Source organism: Elaeis guineensis, chromosome 13, assembly GCF_000442705.2.
Source record: "Elaeis guineensis isolate ETL-2024a chromosome 13, EG11, whole genome shotgun sequence".
NCBI lineage: Eukaryota > Viridiplantae > Streptophyta > Magnoliopsida > Arecales > Arecaceae > Elaeis > Elaeis guineensis.
In genome coordinates, this window is record NC_026005.2 from 13,620,118 (window position 1) to 13,646,690 (window position 26,573).

At 38.3% G+C, this 26,573-nt stretch overlaps 2 protein-coding genes across 2 annotated transcripts; one reads left to right on the forward strand and one right to left on the reverse strand.

Annotated features, from left to right (window-relative positions):
- Window positions 1–528: 528 nt before the first annotated feature.
- On the forward strand, window positions 529–18,182 carry LOC105056428 (E3 ubiquitin-protein ligase SPL2). Its single transcript, XM_010938621.4, has 7 exons — window positions 529–999; window positions 2,477–2,578; window positions 2,664–2,834; window positions 2,960–3,081; window positions 3,345–3,464; window positions 16,687–16,952; window positions 17,840–18,182. Exons 1-6 carry the CDS (start codon window positions 646–648, stop codon window positions 16,949–16,951), a joined length of 1,134 nt encoding a protein of 377 aa, XP_010936923.1. The 5' UTR covers window positions 529–645; the 3' UTR covers window position 16,952; window positions 17,840–18,182.
- Window positions 18,183–19,017: 835 nt separating this feature from the next.
- On the reverse strand, window positions 19,018–21,300 carry LOC105056429 (protein NODULATION SIGNALING PATHWAY 1). Its single transcript, XM_019854394.2, has one exon. It carries the CDS (start codon window positions 20,943–20,945, stop codon window positions 19,308–19,310), a length of 1,638 nt encoding a protein of 545 aa, XP_019709953.1. The 5' UTR covers window positions 20,946–21,300; the 3' UTR covers window positions 19,018–19,307.
- Window positions 21,301–26,573: the final 5,273 nt, after the last annotated feature.

A 26,573-nucleotide genomic window follows, 5' to 3' on the forward strand; every position in this document is an offset into this window, starting at 1 on the left:
AGGAAAACAATTACGATGTCTGGTGGGAAGAAATCTTATATACGAATATTATAAAATTTATAAATATATCTTTCAACATAAAATAGTTTTTTAATATCATGACAGTATTGTCATTTTTAATTATTTTTATATAATGACTATAATCATATAGTCCTTTGCATAATATCATTTTTATCTTAATTTTTTTATAATTTTTTTTGTTAAATAAATTTAGACAGATATCAAAATAAATTCAATAATTACGTATGTAGCTTTATAGATGATATTTTGATAAAATATATTATTATTTCAGAATTTATCAAATATCAATTCTTAATGACATTTATTTTATCTTATATCTTCAAAAAAATAAATATAAAATTTACTAATTTTATTATTATATATTTTTAAATTTTTTATATCAAATATAATAATTTAATATAAAATTTATTTACCTACATCAATTATCTCTAACCAAACGGATTCTAATCTTGTATGCTAGTGTGTGAGTGCGGGTTACAGAGGGATCTAGAAAGTATCGTGCAAGAAGGGAGGACGCATGACGCGCGGTCGGTTGCACATCCAAAAGGACCCTGCCCGTGTGAGCTTGGGAGTCAGGACGGCGAGTCCAAACCGCCTCCTTGTCCCGCAAAGAGACGGGCGGAGATGTCCCGCGACTACGACACCGCGGCCTCGCTCGCCCGCATCGCCGCCGCGTGCGACGGCGCCTTCCTCGGCGTCGCCCTCGCAATCTGCGCCGCTCGGTCCTGTTTCAAGTACCTTGCCACCACCTCCGCCCTCCACCGCATCCGCAACGCCCCCGCTGCCCGCATCTCCGACCTCCGTTCTCTCCTCCCCGCTGACCCCGTCTCCGACGACGAAGGACGGCTCGTCGTCGTCCGCGGCCAGGTCCAGCCCCGCCCCGCCGTGGAGTCGAGCTTGTTGGCCCCCAAGAACCGCAGCGTCTTCGTTTCTCAGAGCTCCGGCGAGAGGGCCGTCGTCGTGCAGCACACCGAGACGGTGACCCCTCTTTGCCCCTTTTTCCATTTCCTTCCCTTTTGTAATAGATTAGATGAGGTGTGATGCTAGGGCTTGGAGTTATAGTTCGAATACTTTCAAGAAATTAGGATCTGGATTGGTGCTTTGAATCCCTTTCAAGAAACTGGGGATCCATGCGCCAGAAGTTGGTAGTTCTGGTTTGAAGCACCATTCGGTTGGATTGTCAAATAAATTACGTTAATCACTAATAATCCTTCTAATCACTGAACCCATTTTACCAATTTAGCTTTCCTTCTCCATTTCTTTTGATGGTATGCTAATTCAATTGAATGGTATATTGACTTCTTATAGAGGAATTTTAACATTCCATTACGTGCGTCGATCTTCTAATTCTAACCCCATTTTTTCTTTTGAAATCTGAATGTTTATGCCTTTAGGGGAGTCAAATGCAGATGTTGCCAACTCCACTTGTAGAATTATCTATTAAATCTTTGTAATTGAGTTTTCTGAGACGGTACACTATTATGTCTATGCTTATTGTTACATAAATTGATTTGTATGAGATGACAGCACTAAAAATTTCAAGTCTGCACCACAAAGAAGTGCAAGAAGTAATTTAATAGTGGACAAGGCATGGTTCATAGCTGAGCTGATGTAAACTTCGCCTGTCCTACCAGCACTTGCCTCTGGTATCTGCTTCAGTAGATATGATGCAACAAATCGTTTGCACTGTGTGCGAGATAAGGACTGGAAAACAAATCATATGATCATTTGTTTGATCAGCAAGGGACAACAAAGAGTTGATGCCATGTTATAGACGGTTCTTACTTCTTGGTATAGAAAAAGATACCCGTATGGGGGTTGATCTATTAAATGTACGTGTGCGAAAGTGTATGTTTTCTCCTAATGCTAGAAAATGCATGCAATATGAAAAATTGCATCACCCAGAAGCAGTTTGAGCCTAATAACATGCTAAATCTGACAGACATTCATCAAATAAAATCAAGAATTTTTTTTAAAAAAAAACTGAGTAGATATGGTGCAAGCACACTTGCACATCGACATGTGTAAAGGTTTAGGCAAAAAACCTTGTCTGAATTAGAGTTTGGCTTCATATTGACATGAACGCCTTGGCTTGTTATGTGCAGACAATATAATTTTCCTCCAAGTTCTCGAGGCCCTAATCTTGAAAAGCCCCTATTCATATAATAGGATGGGGAAAATCATGGCCCTTCTCCATGTGGGACCATCTAAAGTTGCAAAACCTTGACGTTCAGTGCTTTGCTTTCAAAATTCTTTGATATAAATTTGAATTGCTTATACTTTCAAAGTGGATGTCTCCACAACATCTGAATCAATTTCTTCTTTGAAATATTATTCTTCTCTCCCACCTCTCCAATCATATGCTTTCAAACATTGGGTGTTATATATTTTATCATGTAGGATTTATGTTTAATGTTAAATGTTGCTTAGCATCTCATGTTTTGATGTTATGAAGTGTCTGTACAATGAATGGAGGGGCATCTTTGGATGGAGTTTTGATCTCCATGCGCTCTTTGCGAAATCCTTGAAAGAGCAAAGGTCAAGCTCATTGAGAACAGTAAGCTATCAATTATATTCTTTCTAACATAATTTACATCATTTATAACAATATATGATAAATTTTTGCCCATATACTTTGGTAGGTACCATTTGCTCTTGTGGAGGGTGGCCAATGGCCCCATTCTGCTTATGTTCATGTTAGTTTGGATGGTTCAGCTCATCCAATTCCTCTCACCACAGTTTGTCATCATCTGCGCCCTGTTCAGGCAACTCCATATACATTCTTCCAGGCCATCTTTGGCAGTGGGTTTCCAGTAGGTTCTTGTTCCGCTCTAGTTGCTTTTTTTCTAATATATTTTCTTTGTTATGCTTGTTCTTGGATTCCTGCTATTCTTATTTTCTTACAGCACCTTTGATTGAACAACTGTGGTTTTGAAAGGTTGCATTGTTGCATGAAGAAAAGATTCTTCCAGTCGGAAAGGAAATCACAGCAGTTGGCATTTGCAGAACACGAGATGGAAGTCTCGAGATAAAATCATGTGAAGAGCTCCCTTACTTCTTGTAAGAATCTAATTTGGTGGGTCAGGCTTTATATTTTGTTCACATATTTTTCTTTGTGGCAGAACAGATGTTGGTTTATGCATTCTTTGTAGTTTTTCTTCATTTCCCCCCAAAAAAAAGCCTCATGATTCTTCAAGGACTATTAACTTTGAGTCCACCTGAAGAAATGACCCTGTTTATTTTCTGTTAGCTGTAAATTATTATTTGTTGAAAGTTATACTTTCTTATTTATTGTAACTAGTGATCTGATTGTCCGAATGCAGATCTGATATGACAAAGGATGAAATTGTAGGTGAACTTGCTACTAACTCAGGGATTCTGTTTTGGAGTGGCATAGTTCTTGGAATGGTGTCCATTGGTATTTTGAGCTATTCCATTATCAGGTATGATGAGGGAACTTTATTGTGAATATCAATATAATTTATGCTATTTTGATGCCGCCATGTTGATGTTGTCAAATTTCTTCCAAGTCCAAATATCTATGATGCCTAATTTTCAAAACCATTTTGTAATATTCATCTTCAGTTAGCTTCTATATTGAATGCTATTTTTGGTTATCACGATTAAGATTTTAAATTTTGTGAGACGAGACTATTTCAATTTTTTTATGGAACGGGACACATCGCCATCCCATCCCGTCTCGACACTTGAGACAGAGGACGTCTCAAGGCGTCCCGATTGGGACACTGAGATGCTAGTGGGATGGCCTGTCCCAACACATGGAATAGTACCCCATCCCAGTGTCCTACGAGACGTCCCGCTAGGATCTGAATCCTTGATCATGACTAGATGCTGAGTTAACAACTATATCTAGCAGATTAGTATGTTTCCATGTGAAAAGATCTCAATGTCTGAAATTGTTCTTTTATAGTAACGCTGGTCTTATTGTTTGCCGTAACATGTGATAGGCTCGCGATGTTGTCGGTAGGACATCATGATTATCAAATTAATTTTAATTTTTTTTAAATAAAAATACGTAGAAAGTAGTGAGTCGGATCAAATCTACAGAGAAGGCAGTATTTTGATTTGAAATATTTGATTTTATAAAAGAAAAATAAAATTTTGAGGAAAGCAATTTAAGTTGGAAAACAAAAATTAAAAGTGCGAAAAATAAATCAGGTACTAAGATCTACTATTTAGATCCTAATTTCTACTTGCAATAAAAATAAATAACAAAAATTTAAAAAGCATAAAAATAAATTGATACTAAGATCTACTAACTAGATTTTAGCATCTATTTGCAATAAAAATAAATAACAGAAATTTAAAAGTACAATAAAATAAATTTTATATTAAAAATAAAATTCAAGTACAAGGAATTTAAAAGAAGAATAAAATAAAACTGTAATAAAGACTGAAGTCGATTGGCGCAGCCTCGTCGAGAAGATGGTTGATGATCTCTCCTTTTTTCGTACTCCTTAGAGTGAACTGGCTTTTCTTCTTCTCCTTTAGATAAGATCTTCAAGATGGTGTAGACGTAGAGATGGCGCAGGAACAAAACCCTCTTCTAAGCACCTCCTTCTTAGAAGCCTTCTCTGTAATCCAAAGCTATGCTTGCTGCCCCCTCTCTATGCCTCTCCCACTCTTGGATGCTTTTTCTCTTGTAATCTGGGGTCTTTTTTATAGGCTTTAGGAGGGGAGGGATTTTTGTTGTTTATCGATGTGGGAATATAGGATGTCTCTTTTGAAGAGGGATAATTTCAATGTAATTCGATGTTCAAATCTTGATTGAAGTCAATGTCCAAATGGCTTTGCAACTGCTCAAAATAATCCCATGGATCCGCTTCGCTCTCTGTTCCATGTATCGTGCATCTCAGGCCTCTGTTTTGCCAACCAGTCCCAGGTCGCATCCGAGCAATTTAAATCACGCTTACTCGCCTGCTGTTCACTCTCGTATGACCGGCTCCGCTTGGACCCATATCCAATCGTATGACCATGCCAAATCCCACACATGACTTGGTTTTTGTGATTGTGAGTCCCGTGGGAACTAGCAGCCCTTTTTGATGTTCTCCTGTAAGCCGTTAAACACATGAGAACTTAGGTGTGCTTGGTTCCATGTGAGAAGGCTCTTACGTGAAACCCAGCACAAGTCCCACATGAAACCAGCACCCAAGAATAGCTTCCACACTAAATTCTTGTTTAAAATTCATGGGACCCACCTCTTTTATTTTCCTTCTTTAAAACTCATGGATCCCCTAAACAGCCATGCCTTGGTTGCCTGATCACTTTATTTCATTTTATTCCTTGGGTCCCACTATTTTTTTTGCTCATGCTTTTCTTTTTTTTTTTTCTTTTATTGAATCCCCATTAGGTGCTCATAAATTATTGCGTGTCGTGCACCTGACATGTCTGAATTTGGATATGAGCTTCATCTGTACGTGTTGAAGGGCCGTTGCTTGTTGATTTGCGATTAATTCCTCATAATTAATTATTTTATGAAAAGAATATAAAAATATCAAATATAAAATAATATGGTTTAAATATCAAGAATTTTAATACTTTTTATATTATATTTGATGCACTGATCATACCCTCCAACTTGAACTTTGTTCGTCCTCGAGTAAAGAAAAGATTTAGAGTTAAGTATCATTTAACTTAGAGTTTCGAATTTCATTAGGTAATTTTCAAAAGGCCATTGATGTTCAGTAGAGCATGAGTGAGGTATGTTATTAAGGTATTAATACTAATCAATGTGGAAGTTAAGCCAAAAATAATAAATCTTTTTTGAACTTTTCTAAATTACCCCTATCTTTATCTTCAAATCATTAACCTTTATATGAGCAAATGTATTGTTACTTTCGTCTTTCATTTATTGATTTTTTTCAATGTTGTACCGCTATTGAGTGTCTTAACCCCTTTAGCTTTCTGTTTGATCCATGTAGCGAGTTTTTAGTCAATGACTCCTGAACCAGATAATTTTATGGTACTAGATATAGAATATTCCTCGGACTTATTTGTTCGAATCAAACAGGCTACGAGTTAAAACTAGTTTTACAACATAGTTTCTTTGCCCTTCATACCTTTTGACCCGAAACTCAATACTTGCTTAGGCAAAGAGATTCGGTTATTCATTATGAAGTACTTGAAATTTTTTTTTCTCTTTTTTTAATATATCTATATATATGAAGAAATGTATAGTTACTCTACACAAGTCCATAGGAAGTAAACTCTTCTTTGATACTGGTAGAAAAATTTAGAAATGCTCAAGAAAAATTGTTTAAGTTCTAAATATAATTTTTTATTGGATTTTCTTAATACTTGATCTTTCAATATCTCACAAACTTTCTGGTCTGTGCATCAATTTTTTTTTAAAAAATATTTGATTTAACTCAATTCTTAAATGTAATTAGGTGTTTAAAAGCTAAATACTAACTTGAGAACTTAAAAAATTTTAAAAATTTTTATTATTCTCCTCAATTTAATCGACATTGTCCTCAATGGAGTAAGAAAAAAAGGATGCATACAAATAGAAGAAAAAAAGAGAGATGTCACCTGATCAAGAAGTCTTTTTAAAATTGTTTCTCCTCCCAACTTAGCCAATATTATCTTCAAATTCCTACAAAAGACACTAAGCAAGACTCGATTAACCTAAATAAAATGTAAAAGATATTAAAAAGCAGAAATTGGGTTACCTCCCAGAAAGCGCTAAGTATATTGTCTTCAGTCAAACCAATGCAGATTCTACCTCACCTATCCTATGTCGAATTTTGGATTGACAAATTCTAATGGTTTTGGATTGTCAATCTCAGGAAGGTCTATAATAAATTTCAGTATTTTGTTGTTAATCTTCAAAAAGTATTTTACAATCCTGTTTTTAGTCAGTTTCATTTTTTCAATATTAAGAAGATAATTTACAAACCCATTCACAGATCCTTGTTTGTTGAGAATTTTTCCTATTTGTTCTTCTAAAATGCTTATGAATTGAGTTTTTGGATTAGGAGTTAGAGTTCGATGCAATGGGTATTGGAGGGGTGTCATTTGATTCTAAGCATGCGTACTCAGATGCGATCAAGGACGATTTCAGTTCTAGAGGAGGTAATAATTCTAGAAAGGAAGAACCAGCTTCTAGTGCCTAAGAAAATGGAACTCTTGGTTTATATGTCTCGGGTAACTCATCCGCTCTCTTCTTCCCTTTGTCTTTCTTACTCAAATTGGATCCAACATCAGTACCAGTTCCGAGCTCAGGTTCTTCTATGGGTTAGTCTCAGTACTAACCTCTTCTTTCAAGTTTTTATTTTGGTTAGTATCAGTACTAGCCTCTCTCACCTGATCTTAGTATGGGTCCTTAAGAATCTTACCACTTCTAAGCTCATAGATTACTTTGTCATTTTCAAATTGAGGATTCTTAGGTGGGACATTAGATTGATGACTAGGTCCAGGTGGTTGGTGGGTGGGTGGGTTGTTTTTGAAATTTGATGTTGGTTGGCTTGGCAATTGACTTAGTTCTCTCCTCATGGAAGACTCAGCTAACTGACCTATTTGTGTTTTTAGCCTGATGATGGATTGTTGTTGGGTCATAATCATTTGTTGAAGTTGGCTAAACCTATCATCGGCTAGAGGGGTCTGTTGAGGAGGTGGATATGAAGGCTGATTGTAATAGGATGGCTGGATAGGTTGACTAGGCTGATGTCTATTATAGGCATAGTTTTGGTATTGGGGCCTATTTTGAAAGTTTTGCATCAGAGAAATTTGGGTATGAGCCTGAGTCTTTTGAGGTCTTCAAGAAAAATTAGAGTGGTTCCTCCAATCTTGGTTATATATGTTTAAGAATGGATCATTGACAGGCTTGGAGTAACTTTGACCAGTTTGAACTTGTTCTTGGATGAAAGGTGAAAAGTGTGCAGCCGTGAGACATTCACTGACATGATGGGTTAGGCTAGCACAGATAGAACAGATCTTCTGATAATTGAGAGGTGGTGTGTATTGTGCAGGAGATTGTTGATCTAGGACTAGAAATTTATCTATAAGAAGGTCGACTTTATCTAATTTTTGGGCGTCAGGTTCAAATCGGCCTTAGGATTAGAGTTTGAATGTTTGATCAATGATGGGAATATCGATGGGTTATAGGTGGAAGGAATAAAATATTTCTTTATCTGTCTGTGTGGTTCTCCAAAATTTTCAGCCATTTGATTATCAGGTTTAACATAGATCAGCTATTCAATTTCAGAATTAGATTCAACTAGGTCAGGGTAAAAAGATCTCCTATCGTGCATGTACCAGTGCAAATCCTAATGTGTGTGGTTTAGATTATTATTATTATTATTATTTTAAGAAGAGGAAGAAAGGAAAGAGAAAGGGAAGAAAGAGAGAAGTTCTAAAGGTGAGAATCTTAAGAAAGCCCTAGACCTAGAGACGATAGATAAGAAGAATTAGTTATGATTAAGTGTTAATTGCAATTAAGTTAGCAAACAATTAAACCTAGACACTTACGGATTTCTTAGACCTAACAGTTCGATGTAGAGTGGCTTAGCCTAGATGCAAGTTGGGTCTATTTTCACTTCCTTCAACTAGTCAGGTAAGAGGTAGGATCGTGGGGGTCCCTCTGTTGCTTGCCTTAGACACCAATTAGATTGGCCTGGTAAGCTAATGGAATCAATTAAATAACCACGAGTCCACTTAGGCTTAGCCTTTGTAATCTCTTGCCTCAGACACCGGTTTCAGAGGTGAGTCCAAACTTACTTTGCACTTGACTTCACCACAATACTCAAACTGAACTTAATTGATCATAAGAGTCAACGTCTACTTAATTTTAATTAGGCTTGGGTTAATACGGGATGCTGGTTGGTGGTTTTTGGACTAAAGAAGGATGATGAAATTCTCATCTTATCTTATTAATGGGTGTTGCCCTTAGGTTGATTTGAGATGAATATACACAACCAATTTCAAACAAGAGATTCTATGCAATTATATGCATATAATTAATCAAACTTGAAAGCTTACCTTATCTCCAGCAATCATCAAAAGTAAATCTAAGATGATGAATGCTTCTAAACAATTAAATTTCTACTCTTATTATGCGATTTTTATTAGGTTTATGTGGGTGAGTTTTATGTTAATTTGAAAAAAAAAACAGCAATTAATACTAAAAAAGAAAGTAGTTTAGGGATAGGGTTAGGATTGATTTCACCAAATTGAAGCGTTTCACCCTTCTTTTCTTCTCTTTTTTTTCTACAAAAAGATATAAAAAAATCAAAAAAGTTAGTAGGCTATATTCACAAGAAAATCAAAGAAATCAAATATTAAAATTGATGCCTTCCTCAGTAATGGTGCTAAAAATTGATAGGCTCGCGATGTTGTCGTTAGGACATTATGATTATTAAATTAATTTTAATTTTTTTTAAAAAAATTAAAAATACGTAGAAAGTAGTGAGTCGGATCGAATCCACAAAGAAAGCAGTATTTTGATTTAAAATCTTTGATTTTATAAAAAGAAAATAAAATTTTGAAGAAAGTAATTTAAGTCGGAAACGAAAATTAAAAGTGCAAAAAATAAATCAGGTACTAAGATCTACTATTTAGATCCTAGTTTCTACTTATAATAAAAATAAATAACAGAAATTTAAAGTGCATAAAAATAAATTGGTATTAAGATCTATTAACTAGATCTTAGCATCTACTTGCAATAAAAATAAATAACAGAAATTTAAAAATATAATAGAATAAATTTTATATTAAAAATAAAATTTAAGTACAAAAAATTTAAAAAAATAATAAAATAAAATTGTAACAAAGACTCTGAAGTCGATTGGCGCAGTCTCATCGAAAAGATGGTTGATGACCTCTCCTTCTTCTTTCATACTTCGTAGAGCGAATTGGCTTATCTTCTTCTTCCCCTTTGGATCAGATCTTCGAGATGGTATAGGCATAGAGATGGCGTAGGAACAAGACTCTCTTCTAAGCACCTCCTTCTTAGAAGTCTTCTCTGTAACCCAAAGTTATGCTTGCTGCCCCCTCTCTATGCCTCTCCCACTCTTGGATGCTTTTTTTTCTTGTAATCTGGGATCTTTTTTGTAGGCTTTAGGAGGGGAGGGATTTTTGTTGTTTTTCGATATGGGAATATAGGACGTCTGTTTTGAAGAGGGATAATTTCAATGTAATTCGATGTTCAAATCCCGGTTGAAGTCAGTGTCCAGATGGCTTTGCAACTCCTCAAAACAATCCCGCGGACCCGCTTCGCTCTCTGTTCCATGTATCGTGCATCTCAGGCCTCTGTTTTGCCAATCAGTCCTAGGTTGCATCCGAGCAATTTAAATTGCGCTCACTCCCTGTTGTCCACTCTCATATGACTGACCCCGCTTGGACCCACATCCAATCGTATGATCATGCCAAATCCCACGTGTGACTTGGTTTTTGTGATTGTGAGCCCCGTGGGAACCAGCAGTCCTTTTTGATATTCTCCTGTAAGCCGTTAAACACCTGAGAACTCGGGTGTGGCTTGGTTCCACGTGATAAGACTCCTACGTGAAACCCAGTGCAAGTCCCACATGAAACCAGCACCCAGGCATAGCTTCTACACTAAATTCTTGTTTAACATTCATGGGACCCACCTCTTTTAATTTCTTTCTTTAAAACTCATGAATCTCCCAGACAGCCACGCCTTGGTTGCCTGACCACTTTATTTCATTTTATTTCTTGGGTCCCACTATTTTTGATGCTCATGCTTTTCTTTTTTCTTTCTTTTATTGAATCCCTATCAGGCGCCCATAAATTATTGCATGTCGTGCGCCTAACAGGTCTAAATTTGGATATGAGCTTCATCTGTACTTGTTGAAGGGCTGTTGCTTGTTGATTTGCAATTAATTTCTCATAATTAATTATTTTTTGAGAAAAAACATAAAAAGTATTAAATATAAAATACTATGATTTAAATATCAAGAATTTTAATACTTTCTATATTACATTTGATGCACTGATCAACATGATGTAAATAACTTGTAGGAATCTTTGGTTTTTATGGTAACCAATGCTTTCACGACAGTGAGTGAGCACTTAACATTCTTTGCAAGGGAGATATTGTGCAGGAGGCAAGATGAATGGAGGGGATGCAAGGTGTGGAAGATCTTTATACAAGGCATTATACCTAACTATGTGGAAGGGTAATGGTTTTGTGTTCTTGACAGATATCTGAGATAAGAAAACATTCTCACGCGTATGGAAGGATTGCAACATGTGAGAGGAAACATGGATATATAATCAAATGGTTTGGTCTTCTTGACAGATATCTGAGAAAAGAAAACATTCTCATGTGTATAGAAGGATTGCAACATGTGAGAAGAAACATGGATATAATCAATTTTTTATTAAAAAAATATTTTCTACTCCTTAGAATTGATCTCATAAGAGTGGAAAAAAGAGTCAGTTTGTATGCTGATTTTTTTCTTGTATTTATGAGTTAGGGTTTAGATTTCAATTTCTTAGAGAACTCACCAGTTGGTATGACACCTGTAATTTCACTATCTCATTGGTTGGGATCCAACGTTTGTTGGAATTTGTGAGTTAAAAGACTGGCTTGTTAGAGACCATTATATTATCAAAATCCTCTTTCTAATATTTTGACTATCACATAAGGCCTTCTTCCCTCTTTCATTGGCTGGGATGTGGAGGCTTCTGGTCTCTTTCCCATTTCGAGAGAGGAGATAGTTTGGTTTCCAATTTCCTTTCATCAAGGTTATAGGGTTGGAAGTGGTTTCGGTAGCCAGCTTCAAATCTGATTTTGGTCCTGAGCTGGATATGCTTCGGGTTTGGTATGGGCTTTTGTTATAAAAGCCCAAAGATAAAATAGGGCTTGCTCAAGCCTAGCCCAAAGCCTGACTTAGGGCCCGACCAGGCCTAGCCAGTGACCCTAATCCTAATCTAGTTTTACCCCCATGAGTCCCTTTCACTTGCATCCCATCCCTTATCTGCTTCTCTCTCTCTCTCTCTCCCCGCCCCCCACCCCTCTTTTTTTCCTCCTTCCCCCGTATGTCTTCCCTCTTTACCTCAATGTCTGCATTAGGCCCCAACATGATGTCCACCCTCCAGCCCACTCCCCATCTCTCTCTCTCCCTCTCCCCCTCCCTCCCTCCCTCCCTATTGTGTCCTACCAATTGTCTAAAAACAAGACAGCCAACAACAGAATTTGAAATTAGGTGCGATAAATGTTCAAGAAGAATCTTCAATTAGTATTCCTTACACATGGAAGAATTATCTGAACCCAGGATTTCTTAGATCTTAATTGAATAATCAATATAAGCCTTTAACTATATTTGACCAAATAATGCACAGATCTCTATAGACTGATTTGAAATTGAATAATCTGATATAATCCTACGATCAAATTTGATCAAATAATGCACACAGATCTCTATAGACAGTGACTTGATCTATCACAATATAGAAGTTGAGATAAGTGATAGAAGAAGAAGAAGATTAAGCTAGATGGCAGAGGAATAAGTAGCAGAAGATCAGGAAAAGAGATGATGGATTAAGAGAATAATAGATGAAGAAGAAGAAGAAAAGAGAGTATAGGGAGAGAGAGCCGAACCTAACGAACAAAATTCCATACAAAAATAATTTAATAATCTTCATAATTTCATCACTTTATATAGGCCCATATTTATGAACTTAGTGAAAAACTTTGCTTGCTATCCGATAAAGGATTCTTTGACTTATTTATGATGACCCTAGAACTCCTTTTATATAAATTGATTCCATAAAAGTTGCAATTGGTCTAAAACTTTGCAAATAATAGTTAAAAAATTAAATCATAACAACTTTGCAATCATCTGGCCCAATATATAAGTGAATGAGGACTCTTGCATGCCAAACTTGCTCAAAACAGGATTGCATAACTAACTATACAAAATGCATAACAAAAAAATCCTCAAATATAGCAAGATATTTTTTTTGTCTTTCATCATTCACTTCTGCCGCACAAGATTGCGTCCATGAAATCTCTTCAATGGTGCTCAGACGATCTCCACTGTTGGATCTCCAACAATTGATGATGGAGTTCCACATGCATTTTTCTTGAAATCACAATATAGGATGACTGCTGTGGTGCATTTCAATCCACTGCTTGAAGGCTTCCAAGCATCCAGTGCACCCCATAACATGAGGAAGCACAAAAATTGGCTTAATATGTTCACCATGGCATTGGATCTCAATGTTAAATGCTGAGTTGGAATTAGTTTTGCTTTCAACAATCAGATCGTCTGGATGCTCCTCTGATGGTTTGATGAACTTGTTGAAGATCCCTTGTGGCTTGATAGGCTTGATGCCAAGTTTTTCTTCAATTCAATCATCGTTCGTTTGATCGTTGCATGGCAAATCCTTGTTTAGGTTCTTCTTGCAACTCAGCATGGGCTTATGTTGGAGATATCTGCTTTGGAGCCTCTAAATGACTAGAAGCTGGTGAAGATGAAATCACATTAGTGTGATGCCCATCTAAAAGTGCTTACAACAAATCCTCTAGTGTTGCAATATCATTTTTGACGGATGTTATATATTTGCCCAAACACCTTATTCTCATTTTTGATACGTTGATGAAAGGCATCAATTTTGAACCCTAACTCTCTATTTGATTACATGATGAAAGGGCAGGAAGAAAGAAGGGGATACAAAGGAGATCAAGGGAAAGCAGGGAGGAAAGGAATAGGACCCTTTAGCTCCAATACTAAATTGTTGTAGGACAATTTTAGGGATTGTCCACAATAGGTGTGGTGGCCCTAAGGTGGGGTTGAATTAGAATTACAACTACTTTTGTTACTTGCCATCTAGAATCTGAAAACAGGACAACAAACAAGAGAATTTAAAATTAGGGGACAGGATTCAAGAAGAATCTTCTATAGGGTTCCTTACACATGGAAGGGTTAGCTAAATCAAAACCTAGAGTTTCTTAGGTCGTAACTGAATAATCCAATATAAACCTTCAACAAGATCTGATCAAATGCATGCAGATAAACAATGATCTGATCTATTCACAACACAGAAGAAGTAGAGTTAAATAATGGAAAAAGAAGAAGATTAAGATAGCTAAGAGAGGAATAAATGGCAGGAAATAAAGAAAAAAATAACAGATTATGAGAATAATGGATGAAGAAGAAGAAGAAGATAGAGAGAGAGTAGGGAGGGTACTGAACTTGGGCAGCAGAAATTCACAAAAAATAACTCACCGATACTAAAACACCAGTCTTACTCAAAACCGGACTCAAAAACTAACTCTCACAAAACCTAAGAAAAACATCCGAAAATACAAGAAAATATTTCATCCTTCAGCTCCCCCCTTCCATTTTCCTCTCTGGCCTCCTCACAAGTGCTCACTCTCTCCACTTGGGCAGGGCCTGGGTGGCGTCGTGCCTATTTTTGTTTGGTCTGAGCTCGGGTGTTTGCTTGGGCCTAACCTTGCAAAAAGGTTGTGCCGAGGCCAATCCTGGAGCTTGAAAAATAACAACTGGGCTGGGCACGTGTTGCATGGAAACCCTACTCGACCTTGGCCCAGTTTAAACCCTACTTGAAGACTTTTCATGGTTAGAATTGGGTTTTAAGAAAGAAAATTAGATACATGTCACGCCAATGCCAGCTGTTTTTTTCTCATATGCCTTTAGACTATGAGATGTATGAAACCATTGGACACTCTACGAAGTTTTCTTTAGATAGTGTGTAGGTAAAAACTACATGAGGATCGATGGCAAATTAGCTATAAAAGGACAGAACTTTAGGGGGAATATGTGGCTGAGGCTGTTGGTCCATTTGAAGGAGACTTACCCTAAGAATTATTTTTACTGTCCTGTTCCATTGTATAGAAGGATGTAGAACTAGATGAACGAGGCAATCAAATGACTGACTGTGCCTTATGAGAACATTAGATAGTATGAGAGCAGTCATAAGTTGATCATATACCCAACATTTTTATCTTGAGGTGTGTATGGTGAAGTTTGGAGAACGTTAGATTTGAATGCATTGAAGTCAGTCTGGAAATAGCAATGGAGTATAAAGTGAGCGGAACTGTCTAAGAGAGTCTTAACTACTGCAATTCAAGCATTAAAGTCATACTGAGGAAGGAATCCTGAGTTCAAGTTGAAGGATTTAAAAGATGAAGGGAGATGGTTATCTTTTCGAGTATTGCCGCTTTTAACTGATTTTCCTATATTTTTCAAGTTTCAAAAATTAGGTTTTGGTTCTGGTCAGACTGGATGAGTTTCTGTTTTGGCAAGTTTGGCAGTTTCAGTGGTTTGAGTCCTAGTTCAGCAGTTCTTGTTGAAACTTCTAGACAAATCCGAAAAAACATTGATTGAGCGTAGGAGGGGAAAAAAAGACAACAAAAAATCAGTCAAGATTTGTTAGATATTGTTTTAAATAGTTTAGGGTCTGTAGATACTAATTTTTGGCAATTTCACATTGAAAAAATGAGATCCAATCTCTAGGATAGTGATATATCCGACCATGCATTCACTTTTCTCTAAATTTTCTCTGGAATCTAATGTTGCACTGCTTCCAATTCTTCTTAAAACTTATAAACCCAGATCTAATCGAAAGAAATGAAGAAATTTAAAAATTAGAATATAACTTAAATTTGTCTCCATAAGTTAATTTGGCTGGAACTCCAAAATGAACCCAGCGTCAAATTGGGATAAAACTTATACCATGTTATACTCACCGACCAGCTTTAAAGTGGAAGACCCGGCTGTGCTAGCACCACTGCTCAAGTACTGTACATGTATTGTGATTAAAAGGCATCAAGCCCTTCATCATATGCCTGACATAATTCAGTAACATGCGATATGAGGCAGTAGCAATTTAGAACTCCTATGATTGTTAAATTGCTATTGCCATGTGTGCTCTGAGCAGATAGCACATGTATTGTGATTAGAAGTTATCAAGCCCTTCTCATATGCATGACATTATTCAGTGACATGCAATATGAGTAGAAGCAATTGACTCCTATGATCATTAAATTGCTATTGCCATGTGCTCCTTGACCAGATACCAGTTTTGACTTTCCATGCAGCGAAGGCTGTTTCATTGTCCCATAATCTTTCCTTGTTGAGTTCCATTGCATTCAAATCCAACAATATGAAAATGTAAAATATCATCTAAAGTTCACCATATTTTATGCAAAGAAAAGCACTCAATTATCAACTCTTTGATGGCTGTAATTGGCGATGTGCCCGTCCAAGGTTTGGAACCGCCTGACCTGTCTGAATTTCTTGTGTTGTATGAAGTCCAGGTCAATGGACACCCACAATGCCCTTGAAACAATTTTTAATCTCTTATTGGCAATATATTACTAGTTATAGCCAATTTAATGTATAGCTACCATCAGTGAATGGATTCAAGCCAATGTAGTATATAGGCAGTAAATGGCTTAAAGCCAGCATTTTGTCATCGAATTTGCTGGAAGGCAAGATCTTATTTATCCTTTGATCGGAACAGCATTTGGCTTAAAGCCTGTGTAATATGTGGTCAGTAAATGGACTAAAGCAAGCACCTTTGTGTCAAATATTTTGGAAAGCAGGAACTTAGCTGTAGTTCAACAACATTTAGCATAATTTTGTAATGGATTAGCATATAAAACAAAATAAAGCAAGAGTTAGATTTATTCCATTTTTGTTAATACTGCTACAGGTATTGGTGGAGATGGAAAGAGCGGAGATGGAGGAACCAAGAATTACTTGACGCAGCTTCAGTCAGTGATGATGAGTCTGAAGATATACCGGATGGGGAACTATGCGTCATTTGTCTAATGAGGCAAAGGAGATGTGCTTTTGTTCCTTGTGGACATCGTGTTTGCTGTCCCCGCTGCACGATAGATGTTAAGATTAGTTCATCACCAAAATGTCCTGTATGTCGACAAAGCATTATCTCTTCCATCAGGATTTATGATTCTTGAGGTATATACATTCTTGCTGCCTTGCAATATTTCTGCATATATTTTGTTTCATTGATAGGGTGAATGGGGTGGACGTACTTTGATCATCAATTCTGAGTAAGGATCTCCAAAACTGCTAGGGTATCACGGGTTGGAACTAATTTTAGATCTGACTTTTCACTGTTATCAGTCAACACTTGTGGTACCTCTTTTTAGATATAGTAGTCAACATGTCCATTGACTTGACACATATATAAAACAAACTCTCATCATGGTTTGCTGTACCACGTCATTCTGGACTTTATGGAGCATGCCGTACTATACCGGTAATGCCGTACCACCCCATTCCGACACTACTGTATCGCACTAAACTGCATATTGACACTATAATAGAATTTTATTGGTATGAGATCTGTTATTGAGACCATGAATCTTGTCATTATATTTTGCTCCAAAGTCAATTTCTTCTTTTTTTTGTCTCCATTACACATGCCCCGTCATTGTGAATAAAGAACATAACGTATGGTTTACTTGGTTTTACCTGTATCCTTCCATCACTGGTGAAAGATGAGTGATTTTTCCCTAAAAAAAAAAGAGAGAGAGATCTGATTCCCCATCCCTAGGAATAGGTTTGTTTGCAACATAGGGTAACTCTGTTTCTCCACACCAGGCAACAACTTTTACTTGCAACCATAGAAGTAATACCCATGCAAAAATGTAAAATGTCCCTCGCTGAGTAGAACGAAAGGCCCTTGCAGCAGAAATTACCGGAATTCCTATTGTTGCTTTGGTCCCTACCTGTCAGGTTTGTGCAGCTTTTCAAATTAAGGTCAGGGGTGTGGATCACTGAAACGTGCGACTTGACATTTTTCTTTATTGATGCAATTCTTTTGTTGCTTTTTATGACAGGGATGTAAAACAGTGGAAGATTACAATGCATGATGACCAGATTTTCGGATCCTTGAACTTTCAGATATACAAGATATGCATGCTTGTGGTATATTTGGACACCGTTTCAGTCTAGTTCCTGCTAATCGACTACATGGTTCACCCATTGCCTGGGGTGGTATAGATTTTTTACCTGCTGATATAGTCATCAAAAAAAAAATACTGGTCTAGTGGGTCTGTATGCGTTGCCGCGATGACGTAAAGTTTTGTAAATTGCAAAGATGTTATGAACTGTTTTGTTTGAGTACATTTTAATTGGTTGGTGGCATTGAATATGTGCAAAGGTCGGCTCGTTAGCATTGAATTGCAGTTGGCTCTTTCCATTAATGTTTTGAGACTTTTTCTTTCTTTTTTATTCTTTTTTGAGAGAGATCTTTTTGCATTCTATATATAATCTCTACTCTGATCTGATCTAATCTAGATTGATCCATGAAATTCGGTATTGATGGTCCAAATCATTAGATATAATTTACTATCTCTAAATTATTTATATATCAAAAATCATATAATTTTGAGACTCATTAAAATTTTTAATAATTTAATTAATATAAAATATTATATATTAATGTATCAAAAAAATATATAATTTTTTGATCATTTGATGTATGGGATGGTGGTGTCTGAGTTGCAGGATTTTTTTGTGTAAGCAGCTTAATGATGATAGATCATATTCAATGATATAAATTATTAATATGAGATCCTTATTCTCTGATTTAAATTTGATTAGGATTTAGTGAAGATCTACGATAGCTAAGCCTATCTATATGTCCATGTTATAATTATCAAAGTTGTAATAGGTTACATTGCTTGAGATTCAAGCTTGGGACCTTTGGTTGGTAAGTAGAGCTTTAAGGCTACTAGAATAAGCTCTAGTTCATGTGATTCCAAAATGGTCGTTAAAATAATTGACATCATAATTCATAACCATAACTATGCATTCTCATTTGTCAAAAATTGATCATTTTATTTACAAAAATAATTGAGATATATCAATTCAATCACCAATGCGGGTTCAAGTTTGCATGGGTGGATCGCCATCCCATCAAGATCAGATTGTAGATATTAATTCACGAACGAAATATATCATATTTTATGTTTCTTAATATTCGGTTGCCATATGTGTGAGAGTGATTATAATCTATAGCATCAAAAACTTGGCTTGATATTATACATCAGACTGTAGCTCATGGAAATTCCACTGAAGCTCGTTACAAGGCAGACACTATACACGGGTGCATTACAGTTTATTTATCTCGCATCTATCTCGTACCACAAGAAGAGTAGATCAATTTCAGGCGTCCTCTTCCCCAGGATCATATCAAACACAAGGCGGCAGCGAGGGGCCACATATCGGGCGGCAGCGATGCCGCGGATCGTGTGAAAAGTTGGCAGCCCCATCTCGGCCGTTACGGTCGTTGCACTGGATCTCTCACTGGCGTCCGGTGTGTGGCTTCCACAGGGAGCAGAAGGACACAGGCTGGCCCTTCCACCAGAGCCCCACCGCCGCCTCCGCCGGCCTCATCTCCCAGTTCCCGTCGTACTTCCTTAGCAGTGCCCGCGCCGCCTCCACCGCCTCTTCCCCGAAGCCTTCATCCCAGAACCCTAGTCCCACCATCCTCTCCCGCCACCGCTCCCTCCCCTCCGCTACCCCCCGTCCCTCCAAAACCCTCGCCGCCTCCCCCTCCACCACCCGCCTCTCCGCGCAGTCCCTCCCCTTGAACGCCGCGCTCGTCGAGTCCAGGAACCTCCACAGCAACTCCGCCCTCCTCCCGAACTCCGCCGGGAAGCTTCCATCGCCATCGCCGGCGCGGCCGCCGTCGACCTCGCTCAGCACCACCAGGTCGGGGTTTAGCTCCCTCACCGACTGGAGGAACGCCATCCGGTCATCCGGTCCGCCGTGGCCCATCCGGAACTGGGCGCAGACCACCAGGATCTCGCCGCTGGCGAGGGAGAGGGAACGTGGCGCGAGGGAGTCCGCCTGGTCGATCCGGAGGTTAAGGTCGATGGACTTGGCGTAGCGGAGGAGGTGGGAGGAGAAGTCGTACCCCGGCGGCGCCGCGGAGAAGGGCCCTGGCGGGGCGGCAGCGCCGGCGACGGTGAGGCGGACGAGGGCCGGGGCGCCTCCCTGGCGGCGGGTCAGCGCCTCGAGGAGCGTCGGCCACTGGACCCCGTGGGAGACGCCGATGTCCACCACGTGGAGGTGGAGGGGCCGCGGTCGCTGGTTGGAGTCTAGGGTTAGGGCTTGGAGGATGGAGGCGTTGGCGAGGGAGTTCGGGAGGGCGAACCAGGGGCTGACGTCGTGGAACTTGATGAGCGCCGATCGGAAGAGCTTCGGCTCCGTCGAAACGAAACACGGGGAGTCGTCGGCGAGGCCGCCGCCGCGGGTGGGAACGTTCACCGCCGCCGCGATCCTGGTGGAGGAGAGGTGGTGGGTTAGGGTGCGTAGGCCGTAGGCGGCGAGGCGGTGGTTAGCGTCGCCGGACGGGGAGGCGAGCTCATCAAGAACGTATAATAAATGCTGGACTCTCGAGGGGTTGGCCGCCTCGATGGCGGTGGCACAGGGGTTGAGCAAATGCTCGGCCCACCTCACCTCCTTGTTCCCACTGCCGGAATTCCCTCCATTCCCCTTTCCCTGGCCCTTCCTCCCACTCGCCGGCTTCTGGGGGATGTCGCCATCTTCCTCAAACTTCCCATTGCCCTCGTTGCTAGCATCAGGCCCGGTTCTCCGCTGGTTTCCGTGAGCTGCAACCTTGTTGGGGGTGATTGGACTGGTGGGCAGCTTCCGTTTCTTGGAGAATTCAGGTTGTGGAAGCGACTGAGTGATGGTGGTAGTAGTGGTGGCGGGGGGGACGGCTATGGGGGTGGTGGAGGGGGCCGTCTGGAGGAGGTTGGCTTGGTCTTGGTCCTGAGTCCACCATTCGTAGCCGGCAATGGATTCAGTGTTGCTGTAGGGATCATCAAGGAAAGAGGGGATGAAGGAGATGGAGTCCTCTAACCAATCTAGGAGGTGGTGGTGTTGGTGGTGGTAGGTTGTTTGGTCCGAGTCTGGTCCTTCCTCAAGGGTCATGGTGATCGAGAGACACACACAGAGAGAGAGAGAGAGAGAGAGAGAGAGAGAGTGTATGATATGAAAAGAGGTTCAGGTTCTTAAAGCTTTTTTGGCTCGGATGGTAAGACAGACATCGAGGTGAATAAAGGTATTAGACTTGAGAGTGTGGGTGAGAGAGGATGAGATCGCACAGGCTCTCAAATGGAACGGGATCACAGTGGAAAAGAGTGATGGAAAGAGGTTTGATGATTCTGGGCATTGACTTTAGATTTTAAGATTGTTTGTGATAGGGAAAAAGTATGGTCCTGCTTTTGATGTTTATTTATAAAGACTTAGATCAGAATGGAAAGACAAGATAGGAAGATGTGAGAGAGTATTTTTTGGCCAAAGGAGAGAATAAGAATTAGAGGATGGGATTGGAAGCTGAGGGTAGTTTGGGCATTGACTTGAGAGGGAGTGGGAAAGGGGGATCAACACATGGGAGTGCCTTGTTGGTAATTTTGGTTGCTTTTGTGATCGCTTAAACAATAGGGCGGAGATGGTAGGAAGGGCGGTGGAATTGATATATTTTATGGCCGTGGTTGGTGTTGTGATTGGAGGTTTGGGTGTGGTTTTTTGTACTCTGCTGCAATTTTATTAGGGAGAGTGATGTTGGTTGTTAGTTGGTATGCAAATATATTATTTGTGCTCTGCATTGAATATGTGAATGATTGGGATCCAAATGACAACAGGACAAGATGTATAAGGTTGCATGACAATAATCTATTTGGGGTTTTCATTGTATCTTGTAAATGCTGCAGACCTTGGCTTATAGAATATCAATATTTTTCTGTCAAAAGATGGATGCTGTGCATGTGTAATGTTCTAGTTGGCTATGTGTGAAGATGCATGCTGCTAGCAGTATGTCAGTTCGGAGCCAAAAAAAAAAAAGTGGTTGATTTTAATTTCAGGGGTCAGCAAGAACACATTATAATGCAATAAAATTGTGAATGAAACTTGTCTCAGCAACAATATTAAAAGAGACATGCTAGTCCTTGTGGGCACCATGCATCACCTAGCTTTTAACGGTCCCACCTTGTGTAATCTGGCTTTTAATATCACTAATCTTTTCTGTGTTTTTCTTTTTGTGTCAGGTTATCATCACATCTGGATGAACAATGAAGTTTGAACAGATCTTCGGTATCTTATATATGGAGTCGGCTGCATAACTATAACCATATGCAACAAGCAACACTCAATTATTTAGACAGTTTTATGAATTATCTCTTTCTCTCAAGCACATTATCCTTGGAGAAAGTGATATTAAATTTTATCTAAAATTCAGCATGCATGTTGTATTGGATCTTCCACAATTTGTAGTCCTTTCATTATGAAATCCAATATACACTCATTGGGGACATGGATCTTTGTTAGATGTAAGCATACGTCTTCCTAGCTTTCAATGCATGTGCAAGTGGCTGTTCTTACCATTTTCTTTGATCTTCATTGCACATAAACATATCGTCTCAGTCTAACTCTACACTACAGTCTAAGCTGCTAGTTGGCATATAATCTTGTATTTTTTAAAATTGATAAACACTAGCAATTGTAGTTCCTTGCTGAAATCTCTGTAGCAATTCATTTTTTTCCCCTTCTTTTCCTGTTAGTTCTACCTGATTTGCTCATCTGGAAAAATCAGCTGCATCTTGCGGAGAATTTGTGTCGTGACTTCATGCTTGGATCATTTTGTTTTCTCTCCATCAACTAGCCTAACACAGTACATTTAGATGCAGGCTGAAGTGGATAACAGAAATAATCATTACAACATGGAGTACAAAGTAAACTTTAACTTTTTCCAAAATATGATGGGTACGCCACCACCATTATTGAGAACCTTTGACCTCTCCAAAGTGGAGAGGGGTGCCAGGCAGCTAAGTTAGGGCTGGTTGGAATATTATTCTTCTTTGTTATGAAACACTGTTTTGCTAATTTAGAGGATTGCTAATTGTTTTACCGTTTGGGAGTCTCTTTGATATCTATTACATGCAAATATCTTTACTTATTCCATAGATTTTACTTGTTCCATAGGTTCAATCCTGGTTCCTGATGTCCTTTCAAATAAGTAGTCCTGGAAAGCAGACTGTGAGAAACTTCAATCCCAATTATTACCTAGCAGCATATAGGAGACAAGATAAGACGGGGCTTTGTTCAAAGACAGAGGAAGGCTGAAGAGGAGTCATAGGAGGTTACTTATGGATATAACATCAGCATTGCAATCAAACTATTTTGAAAAGCTTATCACCTGTCAAACAATCTAAGCCTTTACCTATAAAGATTTCTACCAGGTAAACATAATTCATATCCAATATTTTTAGTATCTGGGCTATGCTAAACTCAGCAGAGCTTATCAATAAAGCAGGGCTGATGTACGGACTCTGACAGGGATGTTGCTGAAAGGATAGAAAGATAAAAGTGGATGACCTATTAAGTGAAGGCTTGTATCACATTTTTTCCTTATTCAAACCAGTTTGATTAGGACAACCATGATTAAGGCAGCCACCAACATGCATGTTATTCTAAACATAGAGATGGTAATGTAATTCTAGTTCGAATAATATCGTACTGTGATTTTCACTAATTTCCTTGTTCATTGTTAGTAAGAATCTTAGCAACATGAGACTTTGGCAAGATAAACCTCAAGTATATAGAATTTATCAGGCTGGCCTATTTGTATAGACAACTTGCTTCATTCAATGATATTTTAAGAGGGGTGGGAATGAATGACTCTTGGGAGTCTTAGATCTATCTATTTGTGTAAGATAAACCCAATTGATGAGAAGCTGTTGTGTTAGTGAAAATTGTCAGTATGTGCCTTTTGTTAATTCCCTGTACTTTTTAAAGTAGGCTTCAGTCTTTGGAACCACATTATTAATTTGTCCTTTCTTTCTTGTTACAAACAACTTCCTAAGAAGGAAATATTTTATGGCCTGTATCATTATCCTCTCTTGTATGTTTCATGATAATAACTCCAGGAAAGTCTTCTGAATCTTAACCATCTTAACCTCCTCAAAGCAAATCAAGTGAAGCCCAGAAACCTTGATTTTTTTTTAATAATTTAAAATATTAAATCAACTAGAGAACAAAGGGAGCCAAAAAAGAAACAAGGAGCATATCTAAAGACTATTTTATTTATTCATTTTTCATCCTTTTTCATGGACAAATATTGTAGTTTTAGTTCTTCTGTTTTTCTTAGATTCGATAAGGTGCCATGAAAGAATAAAGAATGAAACAAGTGCCAAATTTTTTAGGAGTTTTCCGCATATAGTGAGGCTATTTCTCATCGGGGATATTTCTCGACCCTTCTTCCACTTTGTTGTTATGTTGCTTTCATCAATGAATCCAAACATTTACTTGCATAATTGTTTATAGTTATACAGCTTAGATAAAGTCTTTCTGTACCGGTCTTGTTTTAGAAATAATATTCCTCCGATCATATGTTTGTCATTGATTTGAAATTCCAGTGACCTCTGCTTTGCCAGTTCACTTTCGTTTACCCTGCGTTCATCGTTTAGCAGTGACATCAGCATGTGCCATTAGAATGTGACCTTGATCGCTACTTAATTTTCCTGCCCTGTATCTATAAAATTTGAAGTAACCATCTCATTTTTTAATCTCCTGGAGTGAGTTGCTCAACTTAAAGTCACAATTATAGGGCTATTTTAACTATCCAAAATAATACTTTCTTGACCGCCAACTATCTAATATTGATACGAGGGATCATAGAACAACAATCAAAGCTAAAGGATTGAAAAATAAACAGTGAAGAGAAGAAGAAAGGAAAATTTTGGCTATAGGCTTCTAATTTAAATTTAATTTTTTGCCTAAAGTTTTGTATGATGTCACGGAAGAAATCATGCATAAAGAAAAATAGTATACTTCCATAAAAAAATAATATACTTCCGCCACGTCTTTTGGTAAGGACTGATTATCTACTTGTGATATCATTTGTTCCTCCTTACCTGCAAAGGTCCTTTTCTGAAATATTTAGCTAGAAGTCCTTTGACTCCTCAATTAGATACTCTTGTTCAAGGCAGCTTTCTTAAAATATTATGATATCCTGTCTTATTTTAATAGCTCTTATAAATTTGAAATGTTGATGACCTTTGCTTTCGTTTACTTGGCTCCTTCTGTTCGCAGCACTGACATGCACCAGCATTTAGATATGGTGACTTCTGCTTTCTTTTCAATTGCTCTGCATCATAGAAATAAAAGAAATAAAGGGTTGATGTAACGATCCCATTCTTCCAAATTCTATATTGAGCTATATTCGGCAAAAATATCACACAAGTTGGATTATCCTAATCAATCAATGGGGATCTTTGACCACCACCTTTCTAACCTTTCGTCAAATGATCACAAAATGACAGTCAAACCCATCCTTTCTTATTCGATCGCAGCATAGAAAGAGGATTATTTCCATATGATGTTTCTTGCATCTGTGGTGCCTTATCGCAGGAATTGGTCGAGGCAAGGTTAGCCACCATTTTCAATGAGCTTCTGTGAACTTTTGCAGTAGGATTTCAAATTATCCAGAATGTAAACCAAATAAAATGAACTATGTGATTTCATATAGATCATTGCTTACATTTGATCTATTCAAACTGCAGATAAAAATATTACCCAATCAAGCCTCCATATATTATTCTGATCAACCCTTCGGCTTTTTTGCATTTTTTTCTTTTTTTTCCTTTCAAACATGCCTATGATGAAGTGAAAAACACTAACACGTTGCATGAACTGTTTACATTTTAATGGAGCTCGGTTGTTGTGACTTTGCCTCTCATAGCGTCGTGTATACCACCACCACCACCACTGCTATTATTGTTTTGTTGATAATGTCGTTTTACGTCAATGTGACACTGATTTAAATGTGCAAAGGTCTCCATCTTGAAATGGCATAAATTTTGGGGCTTTTGACTCGTAATATAAATACTATTAAGTGTTTTGCTGACAATGACATAAAGCTGTCCCGAATTTTAAACCCAATCCGTTGGTTTGGAGTATACAGCCGTCTTCTATGGCAAGACGATTCACCTCCACATAAATGAAGGCTAATTTCATCTCCAGTTGCCTTGTTAAGCAATTTTTGGGCTAATGATATTATTTCGATGTCAACTAAAGACTTCTCAGTAGCAATTTTTCATGCCTTTTTCATTTGATCCTTTCTATCATTGGGAGCCCGAGTGTTAACCTGTTTTCTTTAGGGTCTCTAGAATTTTTTAGTCCATGGTTGCATAAAATGAGAGCAATGGAGGAGAGGGCAAGAGCCTTGAAGTTCTCAGAGTATTATATATCCCACTTGGTCCAATTGTCTTCCCATGCCGAGCCATAATTTTCATTTTTTAAGATACTGATATGTTCGTTTCGGCCATAAACGTTGGAAAAAAAAAAGAAAGAAAGAAAGAAAGCTCGTGATGGTCAAATAAATGAGCACAAGTTATTCTAACACCTTTCTCACTGGGTGGAATGATTCAATCATTTGACTAGGGTCTGATATAACCTCCAAGGGTAGTTTTTCTGTCTAAGCTCTACTTTGCACGGAGAATCCTACTTTGTTAGCATATTTTCGTGCTGGTTCATCAGCCCTGCTTGATTTATTCACAAGTT